Below are 23,147 nucleotides of genomic sequence, written 5' to 3'. Positions count from 1 at the left end.
AAAGACATCCTTCACTAGCAGTGCTAGCATCAAGATGAGAGGTAGGATGTTGATTCTTGTGCAACAACAGTTGCCCCATTAGTGTAAATTCTTTTTAATTATATGGTTACAGAACCAAACCCAGCTCTATATCTGACTCACTCTTGAGTCATTTAATTTACCTGTCGCAATTTCCAATCAACTTTAAAATACTTACTGACCTTACTGGGAAGTTCTGAATTCTAGTTAAATAGGGTACCACTCTTTCAGTCACTGTACAGTGAGTCCTAGTGACTTGCATGGACCATATGTGTAAGTAAGGCCATACTTGGAAAGTTATATGTAAATAGTATTTTTTTTAGTAGTGATTGTAGTAGTAAAGGATTATGAGTAGCAAAAGGTCAGGGAATGATTATTCCCTAATGATCTTCTGTGATTGATGGTAGAGGCAAACTGATTTTCTACTCAAATAATGTTTTTTTTTTTGTATTTTCAGTTTTCAGTATTTTCGCCAATTTTCATAGTTTTCAACTGTGAATCTTAAATGAATAAATGTATAAACCTTTCAAGAATCATGTGATGAAATACAGAGAAACTTTCTTAGGCAAAGCTTTGCCAAACAGGATAAACAATCCTTTCACTCAAAGATACAAATTGCAATATGCTGACCTTTAAAAAAAATAGATCACTAAGAAAAATAACTTTTTGTGGCCATGAACAGAAAACATAGTTTTTAAACTTGGTATGTGACCTTTGGCTAATCAGTTGTTTATTCACCCCTCCAAAGATAACTAGCAGTGGTTACCTCTGTTTGCAAAATGGGTTTGAGATTTAAATCTACATCATTTCAGGCAGAAAACTTTACAACTGTGCAGAACTGCTTTCTGTGCAAATCCACACTTACCTGAAGGGCCTGCTTAAGCCTGAATGCAGTCCTGAGACCTGGCAGACTGCGCTGAGTACGCAGAGACGGGAGCTACAGCCTTTCCACGAAGCTTTGCCCCAACTGGAAGGGGTGGGCAGAGCCGCCACCTTTTTGGACACGGATGAAAAAAACGGGGTAGGGTAACTGTTAGGGTGCAGTGATGTGCCTGTTGGAAGAGCAAATTAAAAGTAGGCATTTACTCTAAACTGAGATTTAATGGAACTGTTGCTACGCAGAAGGCACAGCGACAAAGTCTCCACATTTGCCTTTATATCCAGTTGCATGTTCAAAGTCCCCATGTTTTCACATGCAAGCCAGAGGTAGCCACTGGGTGCTCTTAGGTTACCTTATGTACATCTATGAGTTTTGGTAAAAGAAATTTCAAATGCTAAGAGTGGGCATACTTCTGCAACTCCTGTGCCAGTTTTTTTAAAAAACTGACTGCAATCTAGTATAGTGATTTGGCTTATGCACTGCTAAAAGCCACAGTCATGATCACTGTAATGGGTAATCCTGCATAGTTGCCAAAAATGTCCAGGCCCTAATCAGATGATGAAATAAATTGGGTTTTAGGGAACCTAGTACTGCAAAAAAATAAGCTACAGCCACATGGTATAAAGTGCTAATCTGGCCTAAATAAATTTTGTTGTCTTATCTTCGTACAGCAGGTTTTTGCGCTAGATCGAGCATCGTCTGTCACCCTGCAGCCATCTTAAAGTTTGAACAAAATCCATATTGTAGACCTAGGTTACTTTGATAAAAACGTGATCATCTACTTACATATCATAAATGATTAAGATCCAGTCTACTGATTTGGTATTGAAAACTATGGTCTAAAATACAGGGTCAACCAGATTGATTTTAGATAAAATGGCAAATCTGGTGTTAAAATAGATTAGAATCAGCCTATTTGCTGAAATGGTGCTAAACAATTCCAAGAATTCAAAACTTTTTTAATGTTTTTTTGAAAGGGTGACTTTTTCCCAGCAGATTTTAGGTTATATCTCTCCTCCTTTATGTTATAATTACCTGTCCTCCTTCAGCGACCAGCAGTTAGGATAAAAACCTAAAGGTGATGTAAGCATTGTATAGCATCCTCTGCTAATTTGACAAGGTTGAAGTTGTGAATTTTTAAATGTTTCATAACCCTGCCTTGCTGGATGTTATGACAGTGCACAGCTATGTTTCCATTTCTGTGGAACCATGATGTTAGTCCACACTGAGCTGTGTTTCCTGACTACCCATGCAAACTAAACTGATATTCCTCTGTAAACCTGCTCATTAAAGGGAGAAAAAGAAAAGAAAAAGAAAATGAAAAAAGAAGCAGGAAATCAGCAAATGATTAGCCTGAATGTTCTTCTGAATCAAATCACTGTTACCACTGGAAAATTGTAACAAATGAAGAAATGTGCACTCTTGGAGAGCCAGTGTTCTGGTCCTCACCGCAGAAATGAACTCCATTCATGTTTGAATGCAATGGGAGAGAATGAACATATATATTTCTTAATATTCTATACCAGCACAAAACTTACTTACAAACTAACCCACAGAGCATCTGGACATATGCAAAAGCGCAGTGTTATTTTTTTGAGTCAGCATTGCTGGACAACAAACTCAAGTCAACTTATTTAAATTTCTTTAGACAATGAGTACTTTTTAAACAGAAACCTTATTCTACAAACAGAAGAACTAATTGCATCTTGTCAATTGGCTACTAATCTCATCTCAAATGAAGAAGAGATTGAGGTGATGCAATTATGGAAAAAATCAAATCAAAGAGTGGTTGTAATCTGTGCTTGAAAAGATCAGCATGGGTAAGCAACTCAAATGAATCCCTTTGAGAAACTGGAGACAGTCTTCCCTCCCCCTTCAGCCCCATTTCATCTGTCCAGAGCAGGCTGTAAAGCAGCTGGTGTTGAGGGACATAGTGCAATAAAAAAATACAGTCATTACAATACCATGCTGTTAAAAAAAAAAAAAAAAAAAAAAAAAAAAAAAAAAAGTAGATTTGTTATGTGGAAACAATGAAAAATCAATTTATCAAATATGCAATCTACTAACAAATGACCAGATCTGCATGTCTGACTCTCAAGATATGGTACTCATCCAAGTAAAACACAGGGACTGGCCCAAGAAGCATGGCAAAGGAGGATGACAGCAGATGAATGATCCAAACACCAACAGTGAGAGACATTTGCTTTCCTTCCTGCAACCTTGGGAAGCATCTGTGTAGTTAAGACAGAAGCACTGTTACATTAACCACTGTGAAACCATTAAAGGGGCACACAGTAAGGTCCTTCTGTTTATTCAGGCCTCTGCAAGAAGTGAGAGCTGCTTTTTTTGTTGTTCTTTAAGTTTCAAAAGTGCTTGTTTCAATGGGGAATCAGGAAACTTTTGTTGTACCAATAATGAATTGTATTTTAATCTTTCAAACATGCAAGAGGTTAACTGGCAAGTGTAATATTCTAATGTTAAAACAGCAAATAAATCAGCTACAATGAATTGACACCATAAGCAAGAACTAAAAATACATTTTCAACTACCATCTAACAAAAAAGATTGAACACATTATGAGTTTTCAGGTACTGTGATAATATGCTTGACTGTTTACACACATGCACGCACATATATTTTCTTTTCCCTATTTTTTTATTACCCAGAATTAAGCTTCTGACGTGTCTTTCATTCTCACTCCGGTAGTAAGGGCTTGGTGCCTGTTCTTTCTTCTGCCTGCTATTAGAATCCACATTATTTGCCCTACAGCAAATGTCACTCATGCTGGGCACTGCACAAGCACACCAAAAAATGACAGCCCCTCTCCCAGAAAGCTTACAGTTCAAGTATAAGACTGTGGATAACAGCTGGATACAGATGCGAGTCCAGGAAAACAGTGGGATATTGGTCAGTCAATGGAAATGATTGGAAATGCAGTGGTCCGCAACCCCAGCTGCTTACTCTCAAATACTGCCAGGCTCAAATTTCAGTCTTACCATCTAGCAGGGTTCTCTCTGCTCTTTCTGACTGAGGAAGAGGAGCAGTGAGACTTTCGCGCATATCACAAATGGGCCCCACATTGGAATTTCTTATAGAGACAGATCCCCTAAGTGATGAATGTAGTAAAAATACGTGGTTTCTCCGTGTCTCCCCGTTCTTCTTTTCTAATGGCGGAAAAGTTGTTCCAAGCTGAGCTATAGGCCTGGTGACAGCAAACAGTTGAAGTAAGTATGATGGGATCAGCACTTAAAAACCTCTAAGTACAGGCTGACCATCTCTAGGGGGTCACATTGACTTCAGGAGGCGGTGAGGACAAAAGTGAAACATTTCTTCTGAGGAAGGTGAGGAAGGTGCACTAGGAGGCTTAATGTAGCTCCACAGCGAGAACAGTAAAACAGAAATAACCTCTTAAGGTGAAATGGCCTCCACACCCAAGGACTCTTTTAAGTGTGGGAATCAGCAATAAAAAAACAAACAAATAAACAAATACCAATATTGGGAAAAGAATAGTTGAAGGAAGTCAGCAGTTGTTGCTAAAATTGCCATAGGGCTCTGACTCACATACCACCGCCACTAAAATGGGCTAACCTGCCCGGCCACCGCTCCACCCCGTGCAGGTCACCACACCCACGGCGGGGAGCTCTGCGGGGCTCCCCAAACGCCGCCCTTCTGCTGCACTGGACTGAGCCCTGAAAACCTGCAGCGAGAGAAACATCCCATACAGCCACTGTTCCCTCCCTTTCCGCAGAGCAAGCCAAAACCGTGCAGCCACCCTGACCATGGCCTGCTTTGGTGTTGCTACATTCAAGCACACGGAGATCTCGAGTCTTCAAAATACGAGTTTGGTTTAAAAAATCATATTAATCACTGACTACAAATTAAGCAATGTTAATATGACTTTATGACTGATCTGAGTCATAGTAATTAGTTTTTTACTTGCTCTCTACTTATTTAGATTCTCCAAATTTTCCAAGCTGTTCTTTAAGCAAGCTAAAAATGTACCTTGCTTTGAGGAAAAGTGAGATTTGTGTAACCACATAGAGCTGTGGCTTTTAGATACAAAACACTTCAAGGTCTCAATTATAGTACTGTTTCAGACCTTCCATTTTGTATTGATTTATACATTATGAAGTCAAAACTGGTGCAGCTTTTAGGCACTAATGCAATTAAAGTGTTAGGTAACAGTTATTTTGTGTTTTGGGGACTCTTCTACTTTACAGGCCATCTAGTGTCAGCCATCAGGCAAACGGAGCAGGTGGTCTGGGAAAGTTAATGAGTTTACAATACATTCCCTTTTTCAAAGTTGCACAATGTATATTAAAAATTCATTTATCCATATATAGACAATATGGAAATACTCTGGCCCTTACAATATTTTATATATAAATGTAATTATAAATGCTAAAAAGCAACTATAAATGTGAAAGGAACAAATATAGTAATTTTCCAAGAAACGCAGTCTTGCAACTCTGTAAATAACCCTGTTGTCAAAGTCCCTATGGTGTACCAACTTTTTGCTTTATGATATTCACACAGCAGCTATATTTATTCTCATCTTGAATTTTGGAGGCCTGTGCAGGACATCTGAGTTTAATACATAGTATCTAATCACTCTGTAGAGGTAAAAAAAGACCCTAACACACCCTATATGACATCCAAAGTTACCTTTATTCAAAATTTGCAGAAGGCAAGACCGAAGAAATAGTGACAGAACCCAGGATAAGGAAGGGTACAGCCGACATCGAGACAGAAATCAGTATTTAACCACCGGCTGAAGCTTCTCCCTATTGGCAGAGAAAAATTCCATTTTTGTTTTCAGAACTGGAGCTTTGGAGACACCCCCCCCCCCCCCAAAACAATGCGCTATTAAACAAGCGTGATCGCTCCGGAGAGGTTTTCTTCTCCGTTCGCACTCTTCCCCAAAGCCGCTCCCCGCCGACCCGCTCCGCCCGGGGCCGTTTGCTCCCTCGGGGCCACGTCGGCGCGCCGGGGCCGCGGCCCCTCCGCGGGCCGGCGGCCGCCACGGGGGGCCATTTCCCGCGGGGAAGGTGCAGCCAGGACGCCCCGCGGCTGGGCCGCTCCCGGCCGCGCACACGGCGCTCTGCCACGGGGCCGCGGCCGGGCGGCCCCGCGGGGCGGCAGCGCCGGTCGCCGCGCGGGTTGCGCCGGTCGCGGAAGCGGCCGGGCGGGCGTGGCGGCAGGGCCGGGCCCGCCCCCGCCTCCACGGGGCGCCGGGCGGCAGCACCTGGGGGCGGGGCGGCGGCGGGGCGGGCGCGGAGCGGGGCGCGGGGATGGGAGCGTGAGCGGGGCACGTCGGGGCGCGGGCGGCTGCAGCTGGGGCCGCCGTCGCTGCCGGTGCTGCTCCGCGGCCGGAGCCCACCATGGAGCCGGTGACCAAGTGGAGCCCGAAGCAAGTGGTGGACTGGACCAAGGGTGAGCGGGGCGCCCCCGCGGCGCGGATCCCGGTTTCCGCGGGGCGGGCGGCGGCGGCGCCGCGTTGCGCTGCGGCCGGGCAGCTCGCAGCGGGGTGTCTTCTGCCTCCCGGCTGCCCTCCCTACCTGGCCGCGCACTTGTGCGCGCCTCGGGTCGGCTTACTCGTACCTTCGTTTTGCTTGTTTTTATTTTCCTTTTTGCAAGTGGGGAGGGGAGTCCCGAGCTGGTTTCGGCGGCGGCGGGCGGCCCGCTCGGGTGTTTTCAGGGAAGGCTGACCCCAGGGCTCGCCCCCCCCCCCCCCGGCAATTTTGTGGTCGTGCTGGCTTGCTTGCACAGAAATGCTGACTGCTCCCCTTCAAGGCAAATAATGCGTGTAAACTAACTTCTCGCTTTTCAAGCCAAACCCATTGGTCGAAAAAACCCCTGAATTTTGTTAAGTTAAGCAAAAACTTTAAACCTGCTCCGGTAAGCAAAAACTCTTAATCCCGTTTACCCGCGAGGGGATTAAAACCCTGGGCTCCCGCTGTGAAAGAGGACCCCCCCGCCCGCCCGCTCCGCCGTGCGCGGGGGCTGCTCTCTTTCACTCCCCTTTTGTCCGTCAAAGCTTCCTGCCCCGTTCCGAGGTCTGATCCCGCTGTCGGCCGCCGCGTGCGCGGGAGGCGTTTGCCGAGTCCTGCGGGGCGCTGGCGAAGCCGTTCCCGGGAGAGAGGGGACGGGACGGGGCGGGCGGGACGGGGCGGCGGGGCGCGCGCCGGGCTCCGCCGCCCCCCTTGCGCCGGGTTCGCGCTGCGTGCGCGGGGGTAGCCACGAAATCCACAGGGTTTGGTGCGTTTTTTTTTTTTTTTTTTTTTTTTTCCCTCGCCTCGGAGGCAAATTGCACTTCGATTTTGTCAGATCTAGCTGGAGCCCCGTAGCGCTCCTCTGAATACCAGTCCCAATACTGCTGTCAGAGCTCCTGTCATACAGTAAATCAGTCAAAAGGGAAATAACTGTTAATAGCTATGGATTAACTGAGAGACCTACGATTTATCCACTGTTTTGCCTCTGTTTCGAGTGACTATATTTTAGTGCGATCGTCTTTTGATACATAAAGTGTTTTCACAGATTTCAGTCATTTGAAGCTGATGTGAAACTTCAAATGCTTTTGGAGGTGAAAGTTTCCCTGCATTAGAAGCAGCATTTACTTATAGCAGCCATTACTTCTGTGTCTCCGGCCCATAATGCTGATTAGGCTGCATGCCTGTGGTCAGCACTTGGCAGCAGTTTGGTTGAAGACTGAGGCGAATTTGGAAAGCAGGCTAGCGTTTGCATACAGCGCGAGATGGATACTCCCAGCCCTCCTGAGTGCGAACATGTGCACGAGTGCTCCGGTGCCAGTGACCGGGCTCTGCAAGTCGCCCTTGTGAGAAAGAGGATTCTGTGCAAATGTGCAGTGAGCTTATGCGCGAACATATAAATAACTTCTAGGGAAAGATCTTTTTCTTTTGTTTGGTATTGGTTGAAAAAGGAGCGTATTGGCTGAGTGAGTGAAATAAGCCTTTTACTTTGGCATGTGGAGTGTTTAAACAATGCTTTTCCCTCATTGTGTTTTTTCTCTTGGGCACTGAAAGTTAGTTACCTTGCCAGGTTAAAGAGTAAACCTGCTAATCATTTTAAAAGGCTTTATTATACTTCGCATGCTTGGCTTGCTTTCTTGTATAATTTATTTTACTTGCAGGTTCCTTGAGCAGGTAACTCTTTACTTGGACTCTCAATTAGTATTAGGCAGAATAATTTGAGGCCTGGCTGTAGTTGGAAGGTGTATTTTCTGACTAATGCTGACACGTGTCCTTTGAAATGCAGAGGAATAAATTAAAGGCTGCTGGTGACTTCTGTTGCTGCTGTTGTTTTTCAATTTCTAGGTAAGAATTTGACCTCTTTGGTGCCCAGCATCATGTTGCATCATTCCTTGCATGACAAGTCCATAATGAAGAAATTAGATGTGGACAAGTCTTTTTTTTTTTCCCTTTCTTTCTTTTTTCTTTCCTCCAAGATTGTACTTTAATCCCTATGGAATCTACTGTATAGTTTGAAAACACTAGATTTTGTTTGATTGAAGACCTGTATTCTGTGTTTCACCTTATGAATATTATCTGCAGTTCTCAAAGTCAGCTTTGTAAAACAGGTGGTCGACTGGCTGTGTGGAGGGGAGCTTTGACTGCTTGTGCCATTCAGGAAGGCGATACCATGATTTTTCGTTGAGCTCTGGGTCAAGCTCTGGGAAGAAGTGTTTTGGCTGGTGATATTCATGTACTCAGGGTTGAGTGATATCAATGACTATAGTGGGAGATGGCAGCTGTCAGCAGTGAGATCGGCTTTGCAGATAATGGCGCCCACTCATCAAACAGATAGAAACGTCTTGATGTAGAGAATAGCAGAAGTGGTCTGATTTCAGTCTGTTTTTTTGTGTAAAACTGTAAAAGTTATTTCTCCAAAAAGTATTTTTTTTTGTTTCAAATCTCTTTACAATCAAACCTATATAAATTAGGTTTTTAAATCTATTTTTTAATAAAAGTAGCTTTTCTAAACCGAACCAAATAAAGAGCCCCCTTCCCCATTCCGTGAAATATTTGGGGGAGGGGGTCTAGCCAGAAATTAAGCACTCTGACCACTGGTAGACAGTCAGCTTACTTTCTCGTGGTAAACATGGCTTCTGTAGGGGTGAAAAAAAAGTGGCTTTTTGAATTAAACATTTTTAAGCAGGTCAGCTCTTGTACTGAAGAGTTCTAAGAGTTTTGAACTGCTCTGTTATAGATAGAATCTAATTTTAAACTACAGAACTTAACTAGAATTTAAGCCAAATTTGGATATTTTTAACTTGTAGTAGTCAAGCTTTAAATAAAAGTGCTTTGTTTATTGTTAGCAGCCTCTAACAGCTGATAGAAAAAGCAGTGGCTTATATTCTCATGTTAATTCAGACTAGGATGCTGCTATTTTTTGTGAGCCGGAGTGTTTTTTCTGGCAAAGGCTTCTGTATTGACAGTAGCAGACTCTTGTAGCTATAAAAGGGGCATAGCTAAATTGAAACTGCCGATGAAGCATTATGCTTTTACTCTCTAACAGTGTTGAGTTCAGGTGAAGCATTTCTCGAGCTTTGTCCAAGGATGTCACAAGTTTTTAGCGGCAGTATCAATGCTTGAAAATGATCTGATCTTCGTGTAGATATTCCCCTGGTTTCTGTCCAGGAGCAGTGGTGGTTTAGTTGTGAGCTTTTCTTACAGTGTGACACAAATTTGACAGTATTTGGGGGCCACCTTCAGTAGTGAAAAGGTATATTCTTTTTGTCGATGTTTCTGTGTTATTTGACTTGCTGTGGAGTCAGTTGTGGAGTTGATGCTGGTTTAATGGTATGGGCTGCTTTGTTCTCTTGAAATAGACTCTAGTGAGATGAAATACACTTCATCATTATTACTGTTTTTTTAAATTGATCCTCTCTTGGGATAGAAACTAACTTCTGGATAGTGTTGCGCTTGACTTGTAGCTAATGTGTGGGCTAGCATGTTTTCAGTGCTCAGTTCTTCCTTGCAGTACTCTTTGTGTGTCCATGAAGCTGAATTCCCCCAGAGCCCTTAAAGAAAGAAACCTAGAGCTATTTAGGTTATTGCAGGATGGGTATATGGCCACAGAAATGGAACCACAGCTGCAGTACTACTGCTGGCAAACACTTGATTACAGGTTTGGACCTTCCCTGGATTTGGCTGTGTTGTGTGCGAACTCTGCAAGAACCCTGTTAGTTATTTAGAGCTATGTATGTGGAGAAATCTCAGGCATAAAAGTAGCATAATTTTATTGGCATAGCAAGAATTTGAGCAGGGGGGACGCAAAACATAGCAATCGATTTGTGTAGAGAAACTTTCCTTGGTCTCAGAAGCCCCTGGCTACTGAAAGCTTCATAGCTAAAGTCATTCCTGAAAAGAAATGAGAGGAGGCAAGGTTGCATGTGAGATTCTCCTGTGTGAAAAAGGTCACTGTCTTCTTAGAGAACATTGCTGGTATCTCCTCTTTGTTTTGTGTGGCCTGATGTCTCTCTTCCCCCTGCCCCCAGGCCTAACATATTTATGTGAGTTGTGACTCCAAGCCAAATTTTACACGGTAAAGGCAGTTTGACGTGCTTGTGGTTAGATGCTTCCATTGTTTTGAGTCTCCATTACAATTTGGCCTTTGTAACTGTAGTTGTAGACTCAGCCAGCTCTGGATCAAGCTGACACTTCAGTCCTTTTATTGCACTCTAGGTTCAGTTGCTCCATTACTTAATAGTTCACGAGTGCCATTTGTTTGTGCCCGTTACATCATGAAGTACTCTGATTTCCATTCTTGATGAATTTTTAGGACAGCTATATTTGTAAGTATGCCTTGGAGAAAGAATAGAAATATATTCATTTATTAATAGTTAGCAATTGGTTATGAGGACTGGTGTTCTTTTTTTAGCCCTATCGTGCTTGCTCAGTGAGATTTCAGCAAGGTCAGTCGTGTTAATTGTGTGTGCTGGGAGTTGCAAAGCCTGGTAGGATTTTAGAAACAACTATGAGTGACACATAGCACTAATTTTTTTTTTTTTAGTCTTCTCTTTAAGTACTCTCAGGTGTACTTTGTACTCTCACTATTGTGTTCAAGTTATTTGGAAAAATATAACACTAAAAATCATGGTTTTTTTGAAAGAGAAAAAATTTCTGCGTGGCACTCCATATTAAAAAAATTCTATTTTCAGTATGTTAATCCTTTCGTCCAGGGATCATACCTCTTTTTGTCTGTGCACTGTCTAGGACACTGCAAGAGGTAATGGAAGACAAAATACAGGGTACTAGATAAAATGCCTGTTTGAATTTGTCTTATATTTTATTTTCTTAAGTAAAGGACCTTGACAAATGGCTGTTATCCAACAGATGCTACTGGATAAATTGCGGTTATGAGTGATGCGTGCATGCAGCCTGTCAGCAAGTACTCAAAAGTATGCAAGACTTTCTGGGTGTTCATTTCTTTTGCTTTCTTAAATCTAAATTTCTGGATTGCCTGATTTCAGTCATGCTTAAACACATAAGCTCCTTCCAGGCATGTCAAACTGCATGCAGGCATGTCAAAATGGCTAGCAGCAGTTAGGGAATGTAGAGAAGATGGCAAGACCGCTCTGCTTCCCATTTCCATCATTGTCTTAGAGCGGGTTTTTCATTTGCAGTGAAGTGTCGCACAGAAGAAATGCTAATGAATAAATCCAAGCAGCGCCCCTGTGAATTAAGTGAAAGAACTAATCACTGTTGTGTGGGTCTTTTTCCCCCCAATTCTTGTAATGTTGTTGGTCTTAGTCTGTACTTTGTACGTTTCTGAAAATGTCATGTAGACAGTCATCGCCTCCCCAGAGGTGCAATGTTTCGAGTCTCTCTTCCTTCCATCCTCTGGTTATCCCAAATATGTAAGCCCTGGCAAAAGGAGATATCTCACTAACTTTGAGAGGAGAAAGGAAAGGTGGATAGAAGCTAATAGCACTAAGGCCACTGTAGCAACCTGTCATGCATTTACACTAGTTCTTTGGGCCCTGGCTTGTGGCAACAGGATTCTTCACAAATTTTAGTATGTTTTTCCATAGGGCTGCAGTGAGAGATAGGAAATTCATATGAAACCTCTGAAGTTCTCCACGTGATGTTAGAGATACTTCTCTTGTCACTTGGGCTCTCATGTCTGGAGTGAGATGACTTCTGAATCCAAGGCTATTTATTGCCCAGATCCCTGGGCTGTGCTTCCCTTTGCGTGAGGAGGTTGCCTGCAGGTTTCCATGTGCCTACCCCATCTTCTCAGGGTACGAGCAATAACATTTCACAACTTGGAGGATCTGCAAGAGATGTGTGGAATCAGCCTGATTTTTTTTTTTTAACTAGTGTTAAGCATTCATCACCTATTAAAGTAGATGTTTATGATATAATGAAATGTGGCTAATTCTCATCAAATGTCACACATGCTGGATGAAGTGAGGCATCTGTGTTTGATTTGGTGAGAGCTAAACTGCTGACTGTTGTAACTTTCGTCTACAGATATGCATTTAGTATCTGGCTGACTTGTGTTATAATATTGCATTAGTGCTGAGTTCGTGTAATTTCTTATAAATGCTTCTCTAATAGTCTTTTATAGGAGTAAAATTCTTTGTCACTGTAATAGCAATCTATATTTTGGGGCGATTTCTTATGCTAGTAGGTGTACGTTAACTGCTGTGCTGTTGCAGTCAAAGCTCTGTGGCATAAATATGATCTTATCTTGCTCCTTGATCAAAGGGAAGAACTCCATTTAAAATGTAATTGCTGCTCATCAAGGGCTAAGGATTCTGCTAAAGGAAGTGTTGATTTACATTGAGGGCAGGTTTAGCTCAGTTGGTTAGAGTGTGGTACTGCTAATGCCAAGGTCACAGGTTCAATCCCTGTATGGGCTGTGCTCAGGGTTGGACTAGATGATCTCCAGAGGTCGCTTCCAACGTTACCGATTCTATGATAAATGCTTCTAGGCTGATATGATCTTGATGTTTTTCTTGGGTGTGCAAAATGAGTATTCTTTGGGTTGCTATCCTTTTACTGTTAATAATATTTTTTCTTACTGTGTCTTGTATTACTGGAATGAAGCTTGCTGGGTAAATGCTTTATGAAAAGCACTGTAATATCTTTTATTTAATGACAAAGAAGACATACCTTGTCTAATACAGATGCTTTCCCAGCCAGAACAGAAGGGCAGGGCTTAAGATATAGCCTCCTTTGGGTATATTATGAGTTTAGTGGGCCAATGAGGCAGATTAAGGGCTTCTCATGGGCTTCTTCCTACCCTTGGTGGCTGGTAAAAGACTCTGATGTAATAAAAGAGGATTTCTGCCTTCCGCTGTAATACTACTGCTATTGCCAGGATTACGGCTCCAAAGTGTCTTTTGTTCTGAACTGCGGGTATTGGCAATACTGTTTTCTCCTCCTTAAACTAGTGTGGTGGAAAAGCTGTGTCCTCCTTGCTGAGATGGCCAGAAGGGAACCCTTTGGTTACAGTTGGATTTGTAAATAAAAGAATTAAAAATGTCCATCTATTTTTCAGTGGGGTAGCAATATCTGAGCAGGTACCTTAGCTCTGTAATGCTGCAAAGAGAGGGTGCTTTGCTATGGGGGGAGAGAGGAGGAAGGGAACAATATTTTTTTGTTTTGTTTTTTTTCCTCTTTTCTAGGTGGGACTTCCCCTGAGGAAGGATGGCTATAAGAACAAGTTTAGACATGCCTGAAGAATGTGGACTTAAAAAGTGCAATGGCAGGGGGATGGATCTGTGCCCAGAGAATTTTGTAGGGAAAAATGGGAATACAGTGAAATGCACCAATACATACTCTGAAGTGAGGTTATTTATTTATTTTATTTTCTCCCTGAATGGTTTGAGTGCTGATGTATATCCATTGCTTCACTTTTCCAGCCTTTACAAGATGCAGAATTCTTGTTTGCATTCTCTGTTAGCTTCACCAAGCAGAATTTTAAGAGGATTATGACAAAACATAAAACTTAGTAATAGTTGGCATTCCTAAAGGAAGCTGTAATGGAAACTTTAGTTGAAAGGGGAGACAAAAAATAAATACGCTATAAATTCTGAGTCTTCATGCTTCCCCCCCTCAAATTTGTAATATTTTGTGTAGTATTTGGACTTAAGCTGGACTGACTGGACGATGCAACAGTATGCCTCTTACAAAATGTGATATCTGAGTAAACAAAGGCTTCATAGTTGCTTCCTTTTATTTAAGAATAATCCTTCATCTTTTATCTGATCATATGTACTTCCCACTGTTTTGGACAATAATATTAGGTAAATAAATACCTATGTGATCAAACCAAAAACTTGAAAATCAAACCTGACTCTGGTCTTTCTATTTCTTCCTGGTTTTGGTTGTATCTCACAGTAGTACCTGTTGTCATTGCATAAAGAATAGTTAAGAACAGAACATGGTTTGCCCTCAGTTACGGTTAGGATTTGACAGGAATCTTGGAGGAACATGTAATTTTGGCATTTGACTGCAAACAAGATTCATTGCTTATTCAAGAAGGCAGATGTGGATTTGTTGATACAGCAAAGTTGGAGTTTGGCATGAAAACAGACTGATGTGAATGCTGCTTTTGCATAGCAGATGCTTATTGCCCATGGGGGCTCTCAGTAGTGGGGCATCTATTCTTAGGGTTGCTCATATGATATTTTCATGCTTCTAAATCTGCTGCTGCTTACTACTTTCTCATAGTATGTGTACCAGACTGGTGCCAGCTGGTAGGATTCTGGAAGGTTGCAGTACTTGAGTATACCTGCAGTAATTCAGTACTGCAGTATTCAGGTGTTTTTAAAAGTGTTAAGAGAAGATGACTGGAATAGATACGTGAGAAACAGTCTCTGGGGCTGATGACATATTGGCTGTGTGCCTCAGGCAGTTCTTATCTTGATTTAACCTTAATGTTTATTTGATCATTGCAGTATCTTTGTTTCACATTCTGTTTTATTCTTCTAGTACTGCTTTCAGTAGGAAGCTATTGTTATTCCCATCCTATAGATAGGGAGTTAAGATTGTGAAGAATTCAGGGTATGTCTGTGTCACACAGTGTGGTTTAACTAATTTCAGGTAGGTTATCTATATACTAGACACAGCGTTTGCATGATCTTCTTGGCTGTTTTTATCTTCTAATATAGTTACGTTGCTTCTAAACTCCTGAGCAGTTGGTTTGAGCTACTTCAGGTGTCCGTATGGGGCACTGTATTGTGGAGCGTATGGTGGAAGTAAGTGACTTGCCTCTGGTCACACAGTAGGCAGCATTCAGATCAAGATTAAGATACAATTAATTTAAATGTCTAAGCCCTTGTTCTAGTCACTGGAGCCTAGAAGATGGTTCAGCTGACCTCACGCTCTGTGTCCCTTCTTAAGGTGAGTTGAATCATGCTCTGAGCTCCCTTAAGTACTTAGGAGGTCTCATCCATCCTGGGAGTTTGAGCATGTTAATTTCCAGTTGGGTCCAACCCATGAAGTTTGCAGTGAGGTTGAGGGGAAATCATTGCAGGCCACATTTTGATGCTGTGGTTGCTGAATCCTCCTTTCTCCATAGGTAACTTTGGAACTGTTATGCAGGAAGGACCATCCAAAATGAAGGCACATGTTCCTTTAGAAATGACATATATGCTTTCATAAGAAAAATAAACATGACTATTAAGGATTGTTGAAATATTACTAATTAATAGGTATCTGTTGTACAGAAAAGTTGTTGAAGGGAATCAAAATTGTCTGGTTCATGCGAGAGAAATAATTGTATTTTGTTATTCAATATTTCTTAGTTTTGTACATTTTAATACCAATTTCTTAAAATATATTCTGTCTGAGAGTAATAACAGATGCATGTGTAATAATAACTGACATCTTCTGCCCTTTTGCCAAAGCAAATATATAGTCTAGTCCATGTCTTAAGCGGGTGGACTATATGGCAAAGGTCTTGTGTAATGAGTACCACCGCACCTTGTTGCATAAAAAGGCAGTATTTAACAATTGTAGTTGAGTCGAGTGTAGCTGATAGATTTTAGGTCTTAACGGTGAAACGTGAGACACACGCTGGCTGGCTTGGGTTGTTGTTACAGCAGAACCTTCCTGTGTTATGGAGTCAGCCATTATGAGATGCTACTTGCAAAATGATGGTTCCTTTGATGCTGCTGGAACCAAACATTTGGTGAAGTAGCTTGACTTGGGTATTTCGGGAAGCCGTTTAGTATTGTATCTTCTTAGACCACTAACTTTCATCTCAAATTGTCAATTGCCTTGTTTCAAGAGATACCAATTTTATACATCCAAGATTCTTGTAGGTTGGTGTTGGCACTGTCTTGGTCACAGTAGTGCTAGCAGTCAGCTTTTAGCTTAGTAAGATTTGTACTGGCATCTTGAGCGGTTTAACTAGAGAGATATTGCACCTTCCAGAAGAAGAGTCATGTGCTTGACGTGCCTAGAGACTTGTTCAGCTGTCATTCATAATCTGAGAAATAAGTACTTCATGAACTTTTTAAAGTGCTTGCAGGTTTTGCTCAAATTAATATAGCTTGGTTGCTGCAGAATGCTCAATGGACTGTGTGGTTTCTAACTCTTCAGTAACTGAGCATAATGCACATAACTTTATTGGCCAGTATCATCCTCAATTTTCTGAGGATTAAGTGTATGTTGAAATGATACTTGAAAATTCAGCTAATTCAGCTAAAATTCAGCTTGTGACTCTACCAAAATGTATTTTACTCTGTAATGTTTCCTGTTGTCATTGTTTTTTTCAAAAATCTATGAACTTTTGAAATCTCTAGTTTTCTATTAAGATGTAGCTATTTGTGTTCTGCTTACAAATTCCCCTAATCCTTCTAGTAGCTTTGTTAGCCGTATGTGAGGGTATTGCCTACAGGTGTTTTTGGCACTTAGCACAACCAGTCTTTGTAGGCTGCTTCATAGGAATCATGCCCCCACTCAAACCTTATATTAGAGATTTTATATATATATATATAAAAATAAATATATGTATGTATATGCATAAAAATAACTGGAAAAGCTATAGTCTATAACAGATTAAAAAAAACCCAAAATTTTGAAGCATTTTGAGCAAGAAGCAAGTTGTTATGAATTCAGTTGACCAAGTTTGCTATAAATGTTTCGTGCTTTGCTGTATCTTAAAAGTATCCAAAAGTCTTGTTTGAAGTGCTTGAAGTTTCAGCAGAAGATCAGAAATATCTTGTTACCACCCTGCTAATTGGGTGGAGTATCCGCTGTCACTCTTGCCCCTTCATAATCATGAAGACTGCTATGCGAAGATAAAAGATGGAGCAGCTGAGATGGATGCATACACTCTCCTTGTCCTCTGTTGCTCCCCTTTACTCCTGTGAGAGCAGTAGGGCTCTGGATTGGGTTGGTGGTATTTTGGACTTGTGTGAGATGCTGACAAAGCTCTTGGTCAGCTTTGTTGATCTTAGTTGCCTTTGGCTTTCTTAAAAGTGTGTGTTACAGCTGGCTTGCTTACAGCTGGGGAGTTACACTTGAACTCTGGTGAGGTCTCTGCTATTTTAGGAAGCAGCTTTATCTTTGAGCACCTAACCAGAACCGTAACACTTGGAATAATGAAAATATGTCAAGCAGTTAATTGTATAAAGCAATTGCTGTAACTGTTTAAAGCAATTATAAAAATATGGGGAAGTGAAGAGATTTGGTGATTGACCACTCAATTGATTAAATCTTGCTTTTAGGCACAGCATGTTAAAAGGAAGATGAGATGTTTCAGTGATATGCTTTAAAATGCCTGTTGTATTGGGTGCCTTGAGGCAGGTCTCTTCTGTCACTAGGGTGTTATCGGGTATGCTTTGCTGCTGCAATGTCTTTTCTCTAGTATCTATTCTATTTCTGACTCTGTCACCTTTATTGCTTTGAATATATGCTGCTGCTTTCATTCTTGGAGGTCTTTGCTGCCAGGCCTTAGCCTGGCCTTGCTCTGTGCATGTTCAATCACACACTGTGGAGAAGCTACTTTAAACGAACACTTTTAGGCTTGCTCTGCTGTTTTCCCGTAGGCTCTTCTTACGTGCCTGCAAAACTCTCCTCAAAGCTGTCAGTTGTGATGGCATCAACCTTACCAGTCCTTTGTGGACACAACAGGATGAAATGGTTGCCTTTCCGACTGGATGGAGTATCATTCGTTATAGCAGTGTTCTGTATGTTTTAAACTTCCTTTGGATACAGGCTGGGATTTTGCACCTCAGTTCTGAGCCCTAGCTCATGATAGGGATTCCTATGTGGTATAGAAAGTAATATGATAACTTTCAGGAAATTAAAATTCTTGATGTAAACACTCTGTAGGATTTTTAAGCTGAAGTAAGATATGTTTGCACATAATATCAGTGTATGCTGAGCGGAGTAGTGACATCTGTGAATTTGTCCGTAATCAAGAGGTACGCGCTGTCAGCATTTTTGTGTTAATGCCATTCAGTTTAATATGGCATATGAATGTGATTAGCAGGTGATGATGGCTGGTGATTCTCATATGTGTGTAGTTCTGCTTCCCTGGCGACCGTGAGATTGTAAGGTGCTAGTCAGAAATGTTTTGTGAGTGTAGGAGATTGTCATCTAGAAGGCTGGCTAGCTGTCAACTGCATCAGCTGTTGCCTTACAACAAACTGCTCCTTGACTAGCTCATGGGTGTAACAGTAATCACAGTGTTCACAAGGCTGCATACACAAAGGAGAGACAAATGTGAGTAATGGACCTTGCCGCAATCAACCAAAACAGTTCCACATGGTGGTGTGAGACAGCAGCCAAACCAAATTAAAGGGATCACCTCATTTCTTCTTGGGAACCAAGAGGCAGTCAGTTTTGTAACATTTATTTTTGTTTCCACTGTGGGAACAGACATCAGAGTGTTAATTACTAGAGTTCAAGAAAAAGAGCTCTTGTGACTAATGAACTACTCCTTAAACAACAAAAACCTATAAACTTTTAAACAGCAAGCTCTTAATTGCATGTTTGAGATGAAGGCCCTAGGGCAGGGGGTTGTTGCACTGCATTAACCACATGTAGTTGTCAGACACATGGGCTTCATGCGCAAGAGATATGAACAACTAATGCAGAGAATATTGTTGCTGCTTTTAGAAAATGAAATTACTTTGGGCTTGAGCTATATAGGTATAGTATTTTTATGGTCAGCAAAGGCCTTTCTTTATGCTTGCTAAGGAGTTTAAAAATTGCTCTTACTGAAAAGGTGGTGACCTACATTGCCTGTAGATGGGGCCTTAAAACAAAGTGCTAGTCGACAAGTTATACAGGCAACCACCTTAGAAAATATGCTTCAAAGGCAACAACAGTGTTTCTGTGCTGTCTCTAGTCAGTGTGTAATTAGTCTGACTAATACTATAGCTGTATTTTTTTTCCTTTCTTTTTAAAAGGAGTAGTTGTCCATTCTGTTATGAAATAGTTTTTACCAAGAGTAAACTGGTGTTTAGACTTTGTGATAGGAGTTGTACTCTGATGGAAGTCTATCTCTGGAGAAAGTGGACAGATATCTTTATGACTATTTTTACCTTTTTCTTTTCTTTCTTTCTTTCTTTCTTTTTTTTTTTTTTTATCTCCAAGTGGAGCAGGTTGTTTCTTAAATTGGGTTGTTGTCTCGTCAGGGGGTTTGCTATGCAGTTGTCTCTGATGGTTTCCCTCCTGGTCACTTCAGCAAAGAGGTCATGACTGGGTGGAGGAACTGGCTTGTCCTTCGTGTCCTGGCATTGATTGGGCCTGACTGATTGCCCTTCAAGGAAGGGGGTGACACTGCTGCTGTCAGCTTTGTTGTGTGAGCAAATAAATGCATTTGGCTTCTCTTATTCTGGCACCTTTGCCAAGGACTAGTGTGTGTGTGTGAATGAGAAACAGTAGCTGAAGTGTAGTGTCTGCAGACCAAGAGGTCGACAGTTCTGTGTGTGTTAGAATTGCGAACGTTTGGGGAAGAGAAATATCTTACTTAGCTCGCGTGAGCCGGGTGGGATTTCTGAAGAGAGTAACTTGAGGATAAGGAGGCTGCCTCGCTACCCTGTCTGTGTGCCGTACAGCAGTATGCCGCGTGGAACTTCGCGGTACATGTACTGTGTAATCGTGCTCTTCTGTAGATTGCTTGCTCTTGAGATACTGCGACGTCTGTCATTTCAAAAAGATCACTAAGAACAGCAACTGTCTGACTGCAGTAGTTGAACCTAAGTGACCAGTTAGATGGTCTCTGGGTGAATTTCTCAAATAGCAAATATGCTTCTCTTTTCCTGTTTGTGTGATTTTTCTGTGCTCCTTTTTCCCATCTGAACAGGATCTTATCATAACTTAACCCTCGTCCTTCCCCTGTGGATATGCTTATTGTCAAACTTTCTTTGTCATCTTTACTCTTGTGGCTGTGTTTCCATTCTATTCCCTGTATTTCCCTCTTATATCACCCATTTTTTTCTCAGTTATTTTGCCATGTTACTCTTCCTTAAGTAAGAGCAGTGTTAACTGTTTTGCATCTATTTTACAGCATTTTTCAAAAGATGCTAGACTTCTTGGTAAAGAAGATGCTTATAGAAACGACAAAGAGTATAAAATATTTGGAGGAATTACGGTAATCCTCGGGTTGGGAGCTTTCATCGTTTTCTAGTTAATATTAAGCAGAGGACGTAAGTTCCTCTGTGGTGATGGTTTTGAAATTAGCTGGTACTTCATAGCTTTCTGCTTACAGGTTGCTGTTGCTTATGTAGGAGGCACTGCTGAAGATAGTGGCCTTTTCTAGAAGTTTCAGTAGAGAGCACACGAGGATGGTGTCATCTTTCTGACAGCAGTCTCTGGGAATATAAAGGAGTATTTGCATAAAGACAGAGTGCCTGTGTGAGGCTTGCTTTCTTTGCTGCTGTTCCCATAGCTATTACAAGTGGTAGAAGGTTTTAACAATGGCTTCATTTTCTAAAATTTCCTTCATTTCCTTTCCTTGCTCTTCTGCCTACCCACTGCCATGGGACCTCCTTGCTTTCCCCTGCTGTTCCCCACCCTCCATAAGACCTAATCATTAACTTGGGTGTAAGAAAGATTCACTGTAGTGCCTGTAAGTGAAGAACAAGGATGAACAGTGATGAAATAGACTTCCATAAATCAGGCTTAAATAAAATGGAGATGCTCCACCACCATGTAGTTAATAAAGAACAGGAATATCCTTGTAAGTAGAAGCAAATCTGCTTGGTTGTATGTTCTTCCTTTATAAAGCAGCTTGCTGAAGTTGCTTCTGATTTCACGTTTGCAAATGCATCTTTTGGGATGGCAGGAGCTTTCTCATGAATTGGAAGTTTAAGAGTGTGATATAGCTGGGGATCGCTACCCAGCACTAACTGTATGGCAGGTAAACGTGCAGAACTCAAGGCTGCGAGAATAAAGTCTAGGTCGAAGAGGGATTTTGATCTCTTCAGGTTGCTTGGAAATAGAGGGCTCAGTAATACTTGAGATAAAGTATGCATCGAGGAGAGGTGCTGCTTAGGCAATTTCAAGTTGATTGAAACAAATAAATGGCTATGTTTGAATAAAGCTCATGATAGTTTTGGATCAAAGGTAGTATCTTTTTATTAGTGGGCAAATTACTTGCTCTAATTTTCCATGTCTTTTACTTTTAGACAGTCTTTATTTATACCCAGCAGATGTGACCTTTACCAAAAAGATGTAGTATGTAGAGATGGGAAAGGGAGGAAAAGAACCAACAAAAATATATTAATAAAGTATGGGAATTTTATAACCTTTTACGTGTTTTAAATTAATGGCTCTATTAAGTCCGTTCTATGACTGAAGTGATTATAAACTCCAAAAAATCATGAGAAAGAGCAAGAGCATACAATATTTCACCTTCATTTTGCAAAGTTATTTGAAGATGAAGTAAGTTTTTGTTAGAATAAAGTGGTTAGGCTCCTTCGAACATAGCTTTGAATATTTTAAATAATAATGAAATGTAGCATGATTTTTTTTCTACCTTATTCCTCTCTTTAAGTGTAGTGTTAGTGAGGAGCTGCATAAGCACACACATGTAACCATATATGTACTACTTACAGTTATTTCTACTCTCTGCACTGATTTTTGAAAAGACGCTTAAATATGCAATAGCTGGTAGTGGAGAGCATAAAACCTCTCAGCACCAACAGGATGCTGACTTGTTTGAAACATAGAAATGTTACTGAAAAGGTAAATAGATGAGCAGTAAAAAGGGAGAAAATAGGAAATGAACTTCTAGGAGAGTTCAGAAATAAAAGAATGAGAAGGAGAGCTTATTGGATTAAAAAAAACAGACAATAAGGTTTGCATGTGTCATTTTTAAGACAGTATTTTTGTTTTCTAGCTTTCATTTGACATATTTGAGACTTGTGGGTCTAGTTCATTCTTTGTGATTAACTATTGTGTTAAGAGCAAGTGCACTTTTCACTCCCTTGCTCTTGCCATTTCTCTTGGGTGTCCCAATATCAAAAACATTATAGTGAAATTTTGACTCTAATTTTATTGTTAAGTGATTTCTCATATGGTTAGTGTCCAACTAATTAGCCATATCCTTGTGACTGAGTACTTGGTAGCTAAAGCAGGGGCTATGTTTTGAAAAAATATGTTCAACATAAGCATACAAGAAGTAGCTGTTTACAAAGGACCATCCAAGAAGAATGAGAAAGCAACTGGATTTGATGTGAAGCAGAAACATGAGACTACTGTAGTGATGCAGAAGTTAGCAAGTGACCTTTTGATGACCACTTTTTAATACTGCAGCAGAACTATAAGTTATTTTTGGTGCTTAATATTGCGGGTTCAGGATCACAGCATCATTTAAAAAGATGCCATGCAATCACAAAGAAAAAAAGTAGTGCTGTCCCCAGGGATTAAATTGCATCAGACTTCAAGAATGCAAACCATTTATGGGGATTTTCATCCCGTTGTCCATTTGTTTTGCAAATACAGAACTCAACGAAGCCTTATGTGTAGATTGACCACTTCATACCTTGCTAAAAGTAGGTCTGTTAAAGAATTGGTTTGATTACCACTTCCATGGATGTTAACTACTTTGCTTTTTTTAAAAAATGTCTTTTAGAGATTCCTCCCTCTTGGTTAGTGCGTAGCTATAGATACGAGGAATGTGAAGTTTGATGCAACTGAAACTGGAAGTCATAGTAGGGATGAGGGAGAAATAAAACCCTTGCAAAGCAGATCAGCCACTGGGTTAATAAATGCTTTCTCAATGGGTGGTTTGTCAGCCTTTAGGATGTACCTGC

At 41.1% G+C, this 23,147-nt stretch overlaps 1 protein-coding gene and 1 non-coding gene across 2 annotated transcripts in view; both read left to right on the top strand.

Moving 5' to 3' along the window:
• Positions 1–6,224: 6,224 nt before the first annotated feature.
• The window catches only part of CNKSR3 (CNKSR family member 3), a 58,243-nt gene continuing 41,320 nt past the window's right edge, over positions 6,225–23,147 (top strand). The window contains exon 1 of the mRNA XM_062572399.1: positions 6,225–6,331. Coding sequence (XP_062428383.1) covers positions 6,280–6,331 — 52 coding nt within the window. The 5' untranslated portion in view covers positions 6,225–6,279. The remainder of the gene's footprint in view (positions 6,332–23,147) is intronic.
• TRNAS-GCU (transfer RNA serine (anticodon GCU)) lies at positions 12,715–12,785 on the top strand. Its single transcript has one exon. It is a non-coding gene; the product is annotated as a tRNA-Ser (tRNA).

This window comes from Rhea pennata, chromosome 3 (genome assembly GCF_028389875.1).
Source record: "Rhea pennata isolate bPtePen1 chromosome 3, bPtePen1.pri, whole genome shotgun sequence".
In the NCBI taxonomy this organism is placed as follows: domain Eukaryota; kingdom Metazoa; phylum Chordata; class Aves; order Rheiformes; family Rheidae; genus Rhea; species Rhea pennata.
This window is presented reverse-complemented; position numbering and strand designations above follow the sequence as displayed.